This window comes from Polyergus mexicanus, unplaced genomic scaffold (genome assembly GCF_030449975.1).
Source record: "Polyergus mexicanus isolate NDT 795.1 unplaced genomic scaffold, iyPolMexi1.0 SCAF_11, whole genome shotgun sequence".
In the NCBI taxonomy this organism is placed as follows: domain Eukaryota; kingdom Metazoa; phylum Arthropoda; class Insecta; order Hymenoptera; family Formicidae; genus Polyergus; species Polyergus mexicanus.
Genome location: NW_027223331.1, coordinates 577,069 through 591,793, shown reverse-complemented (window position 1 = coordinate 591,793; position 14,725 = coordinate 577,069). Strand labels below are relative to the sequence as shown.

The following is a 14,725-nucleotide window of genomic DNA, read 5'->3' as shown; positions in this document are numbered from 1 at the left end:
TCTAAAGGACTTCTTGTCTTAATTTTTCGGTACCCTACGCGTTTTTGAAGTTTTGCCATTTAAATTGGGGACACTCTATAAGTAGCATAAAAACGAAGTGAATCACATAAAAGATTTACATATTGATAACAAGAGAAACTAAAAATAAGAAGAAAATAAAAATATGATATATACAAAAAAATATAGTCGACAAAAATTATTTAATATAAATTAATATCTCATGAAATATTGGCAGTATCATCACTCTACGAGTTACAACTCTGTTACAATCTAATTTTAACAAAGTTACAATATTAAATTTTATCTCTTTATTGTATTTATAACTGAAAACACAAGAATATTTTGTATAGCTTTTTAGAGATAGAGAAAGAGAGAGAGAGAACAAACTATAATTAATTGAAGTTTATTATTCATTTTTCTTCTTAATAATTGCAATTCTGGTTATCAAACATCAAGAAAATCAAACTTCAGACTAACATTAACAAAAGAAAATAAGAATTAAATATTATATATACTTGAACTTTTTTTTTTTTTTGTATTATGTATACTTATAATTTGCATTATTATTAAATATACATCCAAGGAATAGATTAAATATAACATTATAAATACAATATTTCTGTGTAAATTGATAAATTTGTGAATTTATTCTCTTTCTCTTTCTCTAAAATTTGAGAGAATTAATGATTGAAAAAATAATTAAATTAATAACTAGTTTAAATAAATAATAGATAAATAATTCATAATACTCAATTGGTAGTTAAGTTTAATAATTAACTAGCTTTAATAATTAACTAACTTACATATATAATAAATTCGCAATTCTTCTTTTTCTCCTTTCTTTTATAAAAAAATATTTTTATTATTCCTGAAATTTGGATAATCTTTATCTAAAGATATTCATTTGTTGTATAAAATCCGCCATTGCAATTTCCATACCTCACTCGAAAGCTGTGCTATTTGTACACAAAGAAAATTACTAGGGCGCGCATATTGCATATATATATTATATATATATATATATATATACAATATATACACACACTTACAGTATTGGGTGTTGAATACAACAGCGAGTGTAAGAGCAGTTCGATTGTGTTCATATATATCGTATGTTTACGGCCGTTTCGCGCCGAATGCATCACGGCAACTGGAATGAGGATTGGGGAGATTGCAACGACAAAGAGAAACGCAAGAGCGACGTGTCGCTTTCATGGTACTGTTTCATAACACGTTCGTACTGCCGACAATGAGGAAACGTTATAAGGATTCATAGCCGTGTTGACGTGGATGTGGCACGACTTTCAGATATATCGCACGCGGATATGTGTAAAATTGAACCATTTCGAGAAGTCGCAAACATAATTCTCATATTATCATTGCCCATAACATAATCATCTGTCCCTTGATATAATTTGGCCTTTTGACGCTTAGTGACGAAAATAGTCATTTTTAACGAGCGAAATAAAATATATATGTAAAATGTGAATAATACAATATATAATCGCGAGTAATAAATATAATTTTATCTTTATATTATTTATTGTTATTTTTATTTTACTATAAATTTTATTATCTTTTATTTTTTTCTATTCTTTAAATTTTTTTTTTTTAAATATGGATGCAAGACACTATTCGCAAGAAATAATTTTTCGAGACGTGAATTTTATAAATAGTCGGGAATCTTTACCGTCAGTCGCGAGAGTATCGCGGATTTGAAGGAATTAACTCGAACTTTTAGCAGGATCGCTCTTTTACATTTTTTTCTGGTGCTCCGTTTCCCAATTGCACATTAGTTGCGACTTAGGCAGCTTTCACGTGACTCTTTGTATTGCGAAACACAATCTGGCACCGCAATTTTGCAGCGGTGATTTTTCCAATGTTGCACAATTGTCGAGTCACTCCATTTGTGAATTGCAAATCGATATTATTATACATATTTCGAATTGTGAGAGGCTCAAAGAAGAGATATTTAATCTTTTAGTATGTTACTTAACTCTCTTTCTCTCTTCACCCCCCCCCCCCTCTCTCTCTCTCTCTTAGACTAGTTATTAAATAATAACGCTAAATTTTTTTACTTTATTTAATTATATAAAGCCTGCAAATTAATATATTACCTTTTTATTTTTTTTTTTATTTCCCATTTGTCAAATGACAAAATTAATAATAAATAATAATGATACTCAATAATTAATGATTGACTAATTAATTAACTGAGTAATTAATTATTTACTTATTGATAACTAAAACTATAATTAATAAGTGATTCATTGTTAACTAATAAACTTTTGAAGTTATTAATATTAAATACTAATTGAATTTTTACATTTGTAAATTGTATTAATTCTATGATAATTATTACAGACTCATTTGTAGATTACTAAGGAGTGGAAATTGCATGTATTACGAAATTCTCTGTTGTTTTGCGTTACTTGATATATAATTTGCTTATTCCATTTCTTTGTGTACATTTTTGTAATATATATATATATATATATATTTATAATAAAATTTTAATTATTTTAAAAATTTTATACGAGTACTTTGTATATGTATATATCGATTGGATACGTGCTGTTCAATTGCGCGACGAGCTTTTGCGGCTAAGAGCAAAGCTTTCGATCCTTGGCAACCAATCGCCGTTTCATTGACTACAAACACTGCAAACTGCAGCTTAAGGTTGCTCCGTTGCAAATTGGAGCATGGCTCTCTCGTTCGCAACAGTTAGTAACTGCATTCTATATATCCTACTATATTACTCTGAGTTTCTTTTGGATAGATTTACCTAATGTAAAATGATGGTCCTATCTAGTATAATATGAATGTGTATTTGCTACTATTGCCCGATTAATTATATTCGATTGATATTGTATTCCGTAAAGATATAATTTTCCTTTTATTAAAGATATTCTTATTGCAGAATTTGGTATATTACATGATAAAAAATGTGTGTTATGTCGAGAGAAAATATAAATTGTACAATTACAAAAATTAATTGATACATTATTTCTATCAATTTATTATATAATAAGATTATATATATATATATATATATAATATGTATAAAATTTCTTTTTTATATTTTAATTATGATTATAAATACTTGATAATTATTTCATAAATAATACGTAATACATAATGCAAAATGATAAGAGATTATCTGTAAGAATGTGATTATAATATACACGTAAAAGAAACCCGGTAAATGCTGTAATAGGAAGCCCGTTCAATTTGGAGAGAAAGAATCGATGAAACGACCGCGAAAATTACAAGAGAGATAAATTAATTTATTAAAATATTATATGCAAAAAGATTTATATATGCAGATATTTAAATGAAATTGGAATACTTTTAATAATTACAGCATACCAAATTCTATATAATTAATCCAAATAGAATCATGAATAGCATATGCCACTCGCTTAACTTTAATTCATCTTTGTGCTTTCCGTCACATTTTTTTTTATATGTTATTAAATGAAAATTGCATATTAAATTTAATTTAATTTGATGCCTGATTACCATAATAAATCGCTTACGGATTTGTAATAATTTTTTTTTTTTTTTTTTAATATATAAAAAGAGCACACACATAGTAGAGTAATACACATACATTGCATATAAGTCGCAATCTATCGATAGATTAATAATAAACTAATTGCACAATTCGGTCGAATCGCGTTATGGATTTCTTCATTGTAGATTGTTTATTATTTTTTATTGCATTGAAATAATAAGGTAAATAAAAAATAATGATGGAAGTATATTTCTAAAATAATAACGTAACAGGGAATGGAATTAAAGAAAGGAGGAAACAGTAATAATTAGGATCGCTGACGAAATTCTAGCGAAGAGTTTCTCGTTCGCCACAAAGCAAATTGTCTACCGCGTCGCGATCAAGCTGTGATATCGTGCATCGTAATCACGGCGGCGACCACAGAGGCCTAATGGATCTTTTGATCATTGCCACTAGACACGTGATCCGCAAAACGCGCTACGTTACGTCGCATGCAAAATTCAATTCACCGCCAAGATCGATCGATTTACACGAGTGGACACTGCAGTAATGACTGCACGCGAGAACGTACAAAAAGTGTCAAAAAAAAAAAGAAAAATATCTCAAAACTTTCTCGAAAAGCGAAAAAATACGAATAAGCATTGATCTTAAAACTGTTATCTTTTAGAAAAGTAAAGTACACACTGATGATTCACGAAAAATCACACATATATAATTTTAACTTAAATTAAATTAAAAATCTCTAATTAAATAATTAATAATTGATTAAATCTCATTTACATTTTTTCAAAGTTAAATTTAATTAAATTTCGAAGGATAGATGTTAATCTTGAAAGGGCTCCAAGAGCCTTTCAATTCGATATGCGTTTAGATTCAATATAAATAAATCCTCTTATCGCATCAAACTCTCGATAACGGGTCTCGGTGAGAAACGAGCTTATTAAAGCGAAATTTCGCTTGCTTTGGAAGCTTCTGACCACATGAAAATCGGCTTCTACTTCAGGGGCCTTTTATACCTTGAATTACGCTCCACCTGTCGTCAGCATTTTGCTGGAAAACGACGTTGCGTATCCCGATAGCCAAGGAAAGTCTTTGAGCTCCCCTTTTCTTCTTTATCTCTTTTCTATGTCGAGCTTTCACTATAATATCGTTGCAAATGATGACGAATGAATGTCACACGACAATCGCGTCGACGCATATACATATAACACGATAAGAAAGAAAAACGACGCCGTTCACGGTGAGAAATCGTGATCCTAAACTACCCTTGTGAGAAATTTTGGCTTTCTGTAAATCAAAATAATCGTCGGTGACATAAGACATCCGAATTTGTTCGATTAATCTTGATCGCTTCGTTTAAAATGTCTTGCATGGCGACGACGCTTCGGATTTTTGATTCGTAATTTAGTTTGATTTAATTTAACTATAAGCTTAGTCGTTTCTAATTCTATTCTCTACAAAGACCCAAATAATTATAAGAAAGAGAGAAATATGAAAAATCCGGATACAAAACACCTCAATCAATACTCTAAACGACGAAAACCACGTATAGGTTTTTGTTCATGGTTTCGAAACTGTGTTCTCATTAGTCTTATCATTAGGACATTTGCTATAGTTGCGTGTTGTTTGGAAATCAATATGCACACGAATATGCGTAAATATGGTAATATGTATAGTTTTAGTTTAGTACATCACGATTACAAATTCTTCGAAATTTAGTCCATTTTCAGAATTGATTTTTTTTAGCTCACTGTGAATTTTTTTTTTTTTTTATATCTTTTATATTTCTAGTGTATTGTTATTTATTTTTAAGAAGGTCTAATAATTGTGGATTAATTAGGATCCTTCTTTGTGGAGAAGAATATGCATTATATGTATAGGAGAATTATTTTAATCAGAAAAAATATTTTGTTCACAAAACTAGGACATTGAAAGCGAACGGTTTATATAAGATTCAACACTTATGTAAATTAAAACATTCAAATTTAAAATATATATCCGTACATGTATATATGTGTATATACAGGATAAAAAAATTTTTTTTGAATTATTTTCTGTGATATAAGAAAATATTAATTTTACTTTTTACATATATATATTTTCTAACTTTTCTTAATTATTTTCCTTCTAAATAATGGATAGTAAAATTTAATACCAATTAGCAGAAATTAAATAATTAATCAGAATTATAACTGGCACTTTGAACACAATAGCTTTTACTGTAAAAAAATTTTTCTGTATTATATTTTTTTGTGTTTCGTAAAATTATACAAATTGTGTTTTCAAAAATATTTTCTGTTTCTTCAAATCTAAGATCTATTCTGATTTTTTTTTTTTTTTTTTGTAGATTGTATTTCTGACGGATCACTCTCTATGTATATCGCTCAAATGAGAATACATACACACGTGACACATAGTTTTGATCTAAGTTTCCGTTCGCTCGTTTCTGAAGAGAATCGAAATAGCGTGCATTTCAAAATTATCTGGCTAGGGGAACAATGATGTCGGTCGGAGCACGATAGAGCGCTCGATATCACGAAGAATAGGAGAGCTTCTTGCCTCAGGCTGGGTTTTGTGAATCCGGTTGAAGCGACGAACAACCCATGAATCACCTCCATCAACAACGATATATCCACCGGCAATCGTCGATTATATTGAGCTCTTTATTGACGCGAAACGCACGTCGAATTTCTTTCGAGTGAAATATCCTGACTATTCGAATTATTCAATTATTTCTTATTAATTCTACATTTTCGCAGGAAGAATCTTTTGCAATTTTAAATGTGCATATATATCTACAAATATTAATTGTACATCTGACGATATTCATATTTTATGTATGTATAATATTGCAATTTCAGATCCAACATTGATACTGTAAACATGTAATGAAATCGAAACTAATGTTACATAATTTTGAATGTTTAATGACGTTGACTCTGACGTTTAATCTAACAATCTGTCATTATGATAAAGTTCTGAAAGACTGTATAATTAAAAACTAACAATAAGTATTTTTTTACATACGTAATAAAATTTTTTTCTCTTTGTAATAAAATTCTGATGCATCACAATATACCACAATATAACGAAAGAAAGCTTGCGCTTGTAAAAGGAAATGATTAATGCAATACGCAACGTACAAACGCTTTTATTAACCGCTTTTGATTAAAAATGGACGAGAAAGATCCGATCAAATGTGTGTGTTTTTATTTATTTATTTAATATTATTAACAGATAATAGATTGATATCATTATATTTGTCAATCCGTGAAAGCGTTATTCCCCTCGACTGATATCAAAAATACTCTTGAAATCTTTAGACGCCTGAAAAAGCTGCGTAATTATATTAGAGTACAAAGTGACGTTGAAGGATTAGATATTCGTCAAGATGGAAAATATTTCATAAACGTATTACTTTTTCTTCACAGAAATAAAGATATATTTTTATGCAATTTTTAGAAATGCTGTACGTCTTGGAAATTATTAGAGACAAAGAAACAGATTGATGTAAAAGCTTTGTGAAATAAAATAATTATATTTGTTAAAGAAAAGGAAGAAAAATAATAATAGGACTTTAATATTAAGAAAGAGGAAAGGCTTGTTGTCAGTATGTTTAATGTAATATAATGTAATTAATATATATTGTAGTATAAAAAGAATAAAAGAAGAGGAAGAATAATATATGCTTTATATCTATGTACATTTTATATATTTGAATTGAAGCTTGTGTATAATATTTACAAAATATTTAAAATAATATTTGATTAATAAATCGATTCTTCATAAACATTTCTTTTTATCGCAAAATGGAATTAACTTATCGAAAGAAATGGCAATAAAACAACCAATGTGACTTTAAACTCTACTAAAGAATTAAACGAAGCCGAAGATCTCCGAGAGAAACAGAGATGTTCAGAAAGCCGAGAAAACTTTAGCCGCTATTTCGCACGATGTGCAAAACGTCGGAAACTTTGTCCTAGAAACTTTATAGCGGAAATATACCACTTCGTGATTCTATCGAAACAATGAATAAAATAGAACGAAAGAGAATGTGCGGAAGAAGCGTCACGAGAAATCAGTTGTCGAAAAGTTGCCATTTTCTCAGATAAGTCAATGTTGAGATCGACGGTATTCCGTATTTCTACGAAAGCTTAAGACTTTGAGAATGTTGACAGTGTGAAATAAATAAACTTTGCAACATGTTACGGGGATTGCACGAATAAAAAATTCGCAAGTTCCATGGGGAACGGCGGACAGACTGACGGAGGAATAAGAGTATCGATGGTGGAATAATCGATGCACTGTCTCACGCGTCAAAGATTTCCTAAGGATATCAGGAGAGGAAGATAGAGGATGAATGGGAGCGTCATTGATACGATGCAGAAGGACTGCATCGGGAAATTCTGTGTCAAGAGTATCTTGATCCGAATTTTGATCTCGGGATTGGCGTGAAATCCACTACTCTCAGCAATTCAGTACATAGATACATAATATCATTTATTTAATAGGATGGTATACAATATACAATATGAATATAACATTATTTTACCGGATAAACTTTGGGTATATATTAAAGTATTTTTACTATCATTTCTTTATATTCTCACATAACTATATTTTCTTCTTATTTGTTATTTATAACTTGTACTATTTATATATTTTTAGTTTTTTATTATCTTTATATGACTACTTTGTTTTTAGTAAAAAAATATGCTTATTTTATTTTGGTTTTTTAACAATGGGATTATGGAAATTGTGAACTCTGTATTATAAATTATGTATGCGATAAATTATTTTTCTCGCGCTTTACCTCATTGTAAAAGGCTGTTTTTCTCTTGCATAACTTCAATCACCTTCATGCATTTAAATTGGCTTCCTGAGCACATGTCCACGCATGCTAATATACATGTTCTGCATTCGCAACGGATGTAGAAATCTCACACAGCTTTATCAGTATGTTTGATGATATAAAAATTTCAATGATACTCTCTATGAGGCAGAACATATAATTTATAATTTATTATTATGACATCCCACAAAAAAAAGAACAGCAAAAAAAAAGTTTAAAAGATCCATGATAGAGGTAATTTAAGTCTCTCAGATTAAGTCTCTTTTACATATTTTAGACATATTTATGTTATTCAGAATTTATACAATATTTGTATGGAGAGAGAGAGAGAGAGAGAGAATATTTAAAAAATGCCGATCTTTTATGACAGAATGTTATTTGCATTTAAAGAATTAATTGTTTTTATTAATAACAATATTGAATTATTTATTATTTTTGAGTGATTAATGATAAATAACGATTAATTTCAAAAAAAATAAAAATATATTAAAAGTTAATTTTTGTGTTTTAATTAAAGAACTATTAATATTTTATTTTTTTACAGAAGATAAAATTTTAATTATAATAAATTTCAAGAAAATTGTTAACTAAATTGATTAATTGAAACAAATACTAGAAAAATAATATTTACTAAATTAATCAAAATTTTAAAAATAATTCTGAGATAAATTAGATGAAATGAAAAATAATCTTATATTCTAAATTGAAGAAAATAATATTTTAATTATATTTTGTGAAGAGAGGGGAGAAAATGTGCTAATTTCACAAATGTGTGACGAAAGATTAAAAGCACCCATATGCTACGATCAGCAGCTTGCGATTTCGTCGCGTCATCGTGTTTCCACTATGCATCTGATTTCCGACATTAATTACTCGGCGAAGCATACTACCGTGTCGGAAGATGCGGTCTTTCAAGTTTAATTGTACGAATAATTGGATGCCGTATATACACGACATCGCGTAAAAGCCAATGACAATCGGAGAATCGCACAGAGACGGGACGCGTTCAATCGCGAAAGAGTGGAAGCGCTTCTCAACAAAGAAGAGCCTCTTCAACGTAAACTGGAACGCGAAATTATTCTTAAGATGCAGTTAGGTTGCTCGTTAAAGCTTTGCCTCTCGCAATCAGAGTTTTCCTGCAAATTTAGAAACGAGAACGGAACTAGGAATCGATCAATCAGTAATCTGTTAGATGTACTGAATCGCACTCGTTAGAGTAAAATTGAAGTACATATACACCGTAACTCGCAAAACATGTTTCAAAATTTTTAGACTTATATTAATTTAGAAGCTTAGACTTATATTATTTATATCCATTAACGATATATATAATAGTTATAAAATATTTTTTTATATGTGCTCGTCTTCCATTCATAGAAAAATTTATAGCAATAAAATAAATCTCCTTTTTGCATTCCAAGAAATAATTTATTTTTATTTAACATTGTAATTAAAAATACTTTTTATATAAATTTTCAGAAAAAAAAAATAGAATAAGAATTTTATATTATATTTTGTTTAAAATTTATAACTTTAAAACGAAGCATTGCTGAATATTTACAAATATTCTGGTAAAACATTTTTTTTTTTTTTTTATGTTTAGAAAATACTACATCGTGTTTCTAAACCGCTTGTAACGTATTGCATACATTCGTAAACCAAATATAACTTTTCAGCTCGTCAGTCACGATCGATTTTGTGAAATTTATAACGCGCTCTCGCAGATGCAAAACTCGTTTCCCAACGTGACGCTGAGTATCAGTTTTAGCATCAATTCCAAAATTGGTGCAAATTGAAATCGTTAGCAAACAAGACACAATCCTGCTTTCGAAGATAATAACTCGTTTAGATTGAAAGCGTCAGTGTCACTTGGCGCGCTGAAATTTGACATGCTGCTCAGCATAACTCTGGCATAAAATTAAATACGAGGTATCGCGATGTGTAATGTTATCATTATAATGTTTTTATCGTCACATAATATATAACATGTTTCTCTTTATTAATAATGAAGTTTGATTTAAAATTAAATTTAAAATATAAGTAAATTTTCATCGAATTAATTCACATTTACGTCAATCAAAAATGCATAATGTGAAATCGATATATGTAATTTTCTTGTTATTTAAAATTAAACATCGTTTCGCGAATCTCAATGTGAAAACTACAGTTGCTATTTTGGCGTTTGCAAATACCAAAATTCGAGAGCGACATGAAATTTCTATTTCATCCCGTTTCCATTTACTCATTGTCCGCTTATAAGCGAATGTACGTAAAACTAACTCTGGCATTTCGTACTCTTTTTCGCTATCACAAGACCAAAATTTTCATGATGTGTGTGATATACATATATATGTGAAATTAAATATGGCCTTTTAAAAATCAGCATAATATATTAAAAATTTGTTAAACTTTCGAAAATATTTGTTGAATAGAAATTTAGTGAACTAAAATGAAACATTAAAGATTTGTTGCTGTTTTATCAAGTTGTATTTTTATACTTGTCGAAGCTTCGCCGGATCTTTTTGATAGGCGACACAGTGAATTCGAGAACGACGCGAAATTTCCATTTTACATTTTGCGTTCGTATTTTCCCATTGCCGCTCATAAATGAATGTCACAGTGTCTGGATGCATTCGAAGTGCGGCAGAATTACGTGTATGCGCGAAGTGCAACGGGCACCGCGTTGCATAAAGAGTGCGACACGCGATCTTCCGCGGATATGTAATTTATGAAAATATATAAAACTAGAAAAAAACGCAACACAAGGTCGCGAGTCGCAAGTTTCATCGATCGATCGTGAGAAAAGCCAAGATAACATCGTTCAACAAACCTGAAAGGTGTTATTTTTGTCGGTAAAAAGAATCACAGTTTTTAATTAAAATCGAATTATTTACTTCGCTGTAATGTAGATCACATTATATGATAAAATTGAAAACGAAATTACATGAAAAGCGAGGGGCAAAAATTATATTGTAGAAAAGATGCTATTATTATTATTATTTCATAATTAAAATTTTTCTGTTGAATGAAAAGGAAGGATTTGGAAGCTAGTAATAGTGCACAAACTGCACAATACGGGGAAGAATGGCGAGGGATTATTTCGGAGTGCTTCCTTCCTCTCGAGAAGCACATTTGTTGTTGGTCGGCCACTCGTCTATACCTTCTTTCGCGCCTTTTACCCTAATTGGACATTCAAGAATAGTACGAGGTTTTCGGGAGCATCTTTCGGGAAGAAACTAATGGCGAGTGCTCTTTCTTCCTCTCTTTCCTTTTCCTTCATGAAAGCGCCTTTTCGAGATTTAACGACCACGTATCGTCTAGTCATTCCAACAACACAATAACAGCCTCGCTATCTTCTCGGACTTTACACATTAGATTGTTTGGTAAAGAAATATTTGAAAAAGAATTAAATGATATGACAAACGGCTATTCAAATCTATCGGAATTTTCGTCGAATTATATTGTTTACATAATGTAATTAAAACTGACGCTCTCTCTATTATAATTTTAAAAGTTAATATGAATTTAATAATAAAAAAAGAAATACAAAAATTTAATCGAGAAAGTTTACATAATTTATTAGCTATAAATCTTCTAAATAATGATCAAGAAATTTATCATTTTTTTTCTCCCGAATCATTCTTCATGTTCGGTCAAGATGCTAATATCTTGAACTTCTAAAAAATCGTGCGTAAATTTAACATTCTATTTATATATAGATTAAATTTTATTATTACATGATAAAATTATAGATTTTTTTTATCATTAATAAGGATGTGTTAAATTTCAATTTAGAACAAAGTTTTAACCATACAAAAAATGATGGGAGTATCATTACTGAATAGATTCTTCAGTGTCAGTTTATGAGAAGTATTTATCATCTTATCCATGTTGCGAATATATCACAATATTAAACGCCAAAATGCATTTGCAGTTTTATAAATAAATTGATCATAAATATTGTACATATTTATCAAAATATTAGTCAAAATCCGTTTTTAACTTTATCTAAACTAATTGCAAATGTATTGAAATATTAAAAATTAAAATCTCTGCTTATAATTCCATCTTTATAAATATATCAATCAGGATCTACAGTCTATTAATTTATCTAATAGGAAATATTTGTCAATTGTCAATCCTATAATAATAATTGCTAATAAAACATTGAAAAAGCCACTTACCGATACATCATGCGCTCCTGACGATCGGCCTCCTTATAAATTCTGGAGTACATCGCAATCATGATTATCCCCGGTACCCAGAAACTGACGCTGGAACTAACGATGGCATAGAACTTGTTGACTTGAAACACACAAACATCCGGATAGGTTCGCCTATACTCCAAGTGTTCCTTCGTGGTATACCATCCGGCGAAGATTGGTAGGAAGCTCATAATGGTCGGGGAACACCACACGACGCTCAACATGGTTCCCAGCCTAACGTTCGTCATGATTAACGGATAATCCAGGGGTTGAACGATTGCGTAATATCTATCGACACTAATGCAGCATAAATGAAGAATGCTGACGGTGCTGAAGAAGACATCCAGCGAATTCCATACATCGCACATGAAGTATCCGAATAACCATCGTCCAAAAAGTTCCACGGAAGCGTTGAACGTCATGGCGAACAGCGCGACCAGCATATCCGCCAAGGCCAACGATACCACGAAGTAATTGGTGATTACCCGGAGCTTTCGGTGTCTCATAACCGAGACAATAACCAGTAAATTACCAAAGAGCGCGCAGAGGATGATGAAGCCCATAATGAGGCCTTTGATGGTTAATATTAGGATGTACTCGACCTCATAGTAGTTCTTGCTGGTGTTGCGTTGTCCGGTGTCGAGAAGGAGTTTGCTCGGCAGGTCCGTAGTATTATCCAAGTCCTCTTCCAACGTCTCGTTAAATCCCATTTTGACGAGCTGTTTTTTTTTCTCGCTTCTCTCAACTGGCTACCGTCATTCGATAGCTTCTTTTTCGTCTTTTCTCGTTTCTTCTTTGATGTGACGGACGAGGACGGCATGTAATCGGTCCATTTACAAATGTCAGGTTACGATTTTGCCTGAGCAATGTCGTAAATTTCGAGATTTTTCAATTGCAACATTCAAAATGATTTACTCGGAATATTTTGTAATCCACCCGTCGATAAAGCCCATTCTGAAGAAATTAAATAAAAACGCATTTTGTGCGTGTGTGAGCTCCGTTGAATTACTTCGATTGATATTTGAATACTTGAATACTTGATTCGAGATTCTAGAAAAGTACTTCGTATATTTTTTCAGCTATTCTCATGATTGTCCGTTTAATCACGGATAGTCGCAACAGCAATTAGATCGTCTTTATTTTTTTTTTTTGCAATTCTAATTATGGTTTTATACAGTTGTGTTGTTGAATCTTGTTCCGGGTAAATTTCGACCTGACGGCGAAATGATATTTTCGAATGCATTTTTCGCAGATTTTGCAGTGTCCTCGCGCAATAATAATCTGCAAACAAAATATACACAAATATGCATATATAAAATGTGTACAACTAAATATAAATAACATAAAACATTTAAAATTTTATAAAATTTTATTTTTATATATCTATGTGCAAAAGTATTTCTTTATATTTACGTATCTATACTGAAAAAAGAATTATGAAGTAATTCTAGATTAATACTTTTTTAAAAAGTATAATAATAAAAGGTTCTTATCATGTTTTTCATGTGTGAATTTTGAAAGTAAGTTTGAATATTGAGTGAAATAAACGCCCATATTTTTAATTTCCAATTTTTTTTTTTTACATTTTAAAGAAATTTTATTTGTCATTTGCAATACGATTTAATTTAATTATTGTGATGCATTAAATGCTAAAAAAAAAACGAGAGAGAGAGAATTTTTAAATTAATAATGAATAAATATTACACTGGTAAAAAGTATTAAATTTTAATAATTTATTATTAAGAAAATATATATTCTTGTTTTTGTACTTTACGCAAAATTAATATAACTTTTCCTATATTTATTAATTGAGATTTAATTAAAGTATCTGTGGGACTAAGATCTTAATCAACGTTATTTTATTAAAGAAAATGCTTGTTCATATATTTTATATATATATGCGATAATGTAACCTTTTATTAAAATTATAGTTAATTGAAAATGATTTATTCAAAAGCCTGCGATATTAAAACATTTAATTTTTTTGTATGTCTGTGTTACGAGGAGATATAATATAATCTTCTCTCATTTCGATGTACTTCATCAAAGTTTATTAATTAAAAATTAACAAATGTTTGGGAAAATATTTCAATAATTTTATTGTTGAAAGAATTTATGTACACATATACACTATAGACGTATAATATATAG

General features: G+C 29.8%; 1 protein-coding gene across 3 annotated transcripts in view; it reads right to left on the bottom strand.

Annotated features, from left to right (window-relative positions):
* The window catches only part of LOC138937772 (octopamine receptor beta-1R), a 51,378-nt gene that overhangs the window by 26,947 nt on the left and 9,706 nt on the right, over positions 1-14,725 (bottom strand). For all 3 annotated transcript variants that reach the window (XM_070304362.1, XM_070304361.1, XM_070304363.1), the window contains one exon: positions 12,554-13,855. In XM_070304362.1, the coding sequence (XP_070160463.1) occupies positions 12,554-13,284 (731 nt within the window). In that variant the 5' untranslated portion in view covers positions 13,285-13,855. The remainder of the gene's footprint in view (positions 1-12,553; positions 13,856-14,725) is intronic.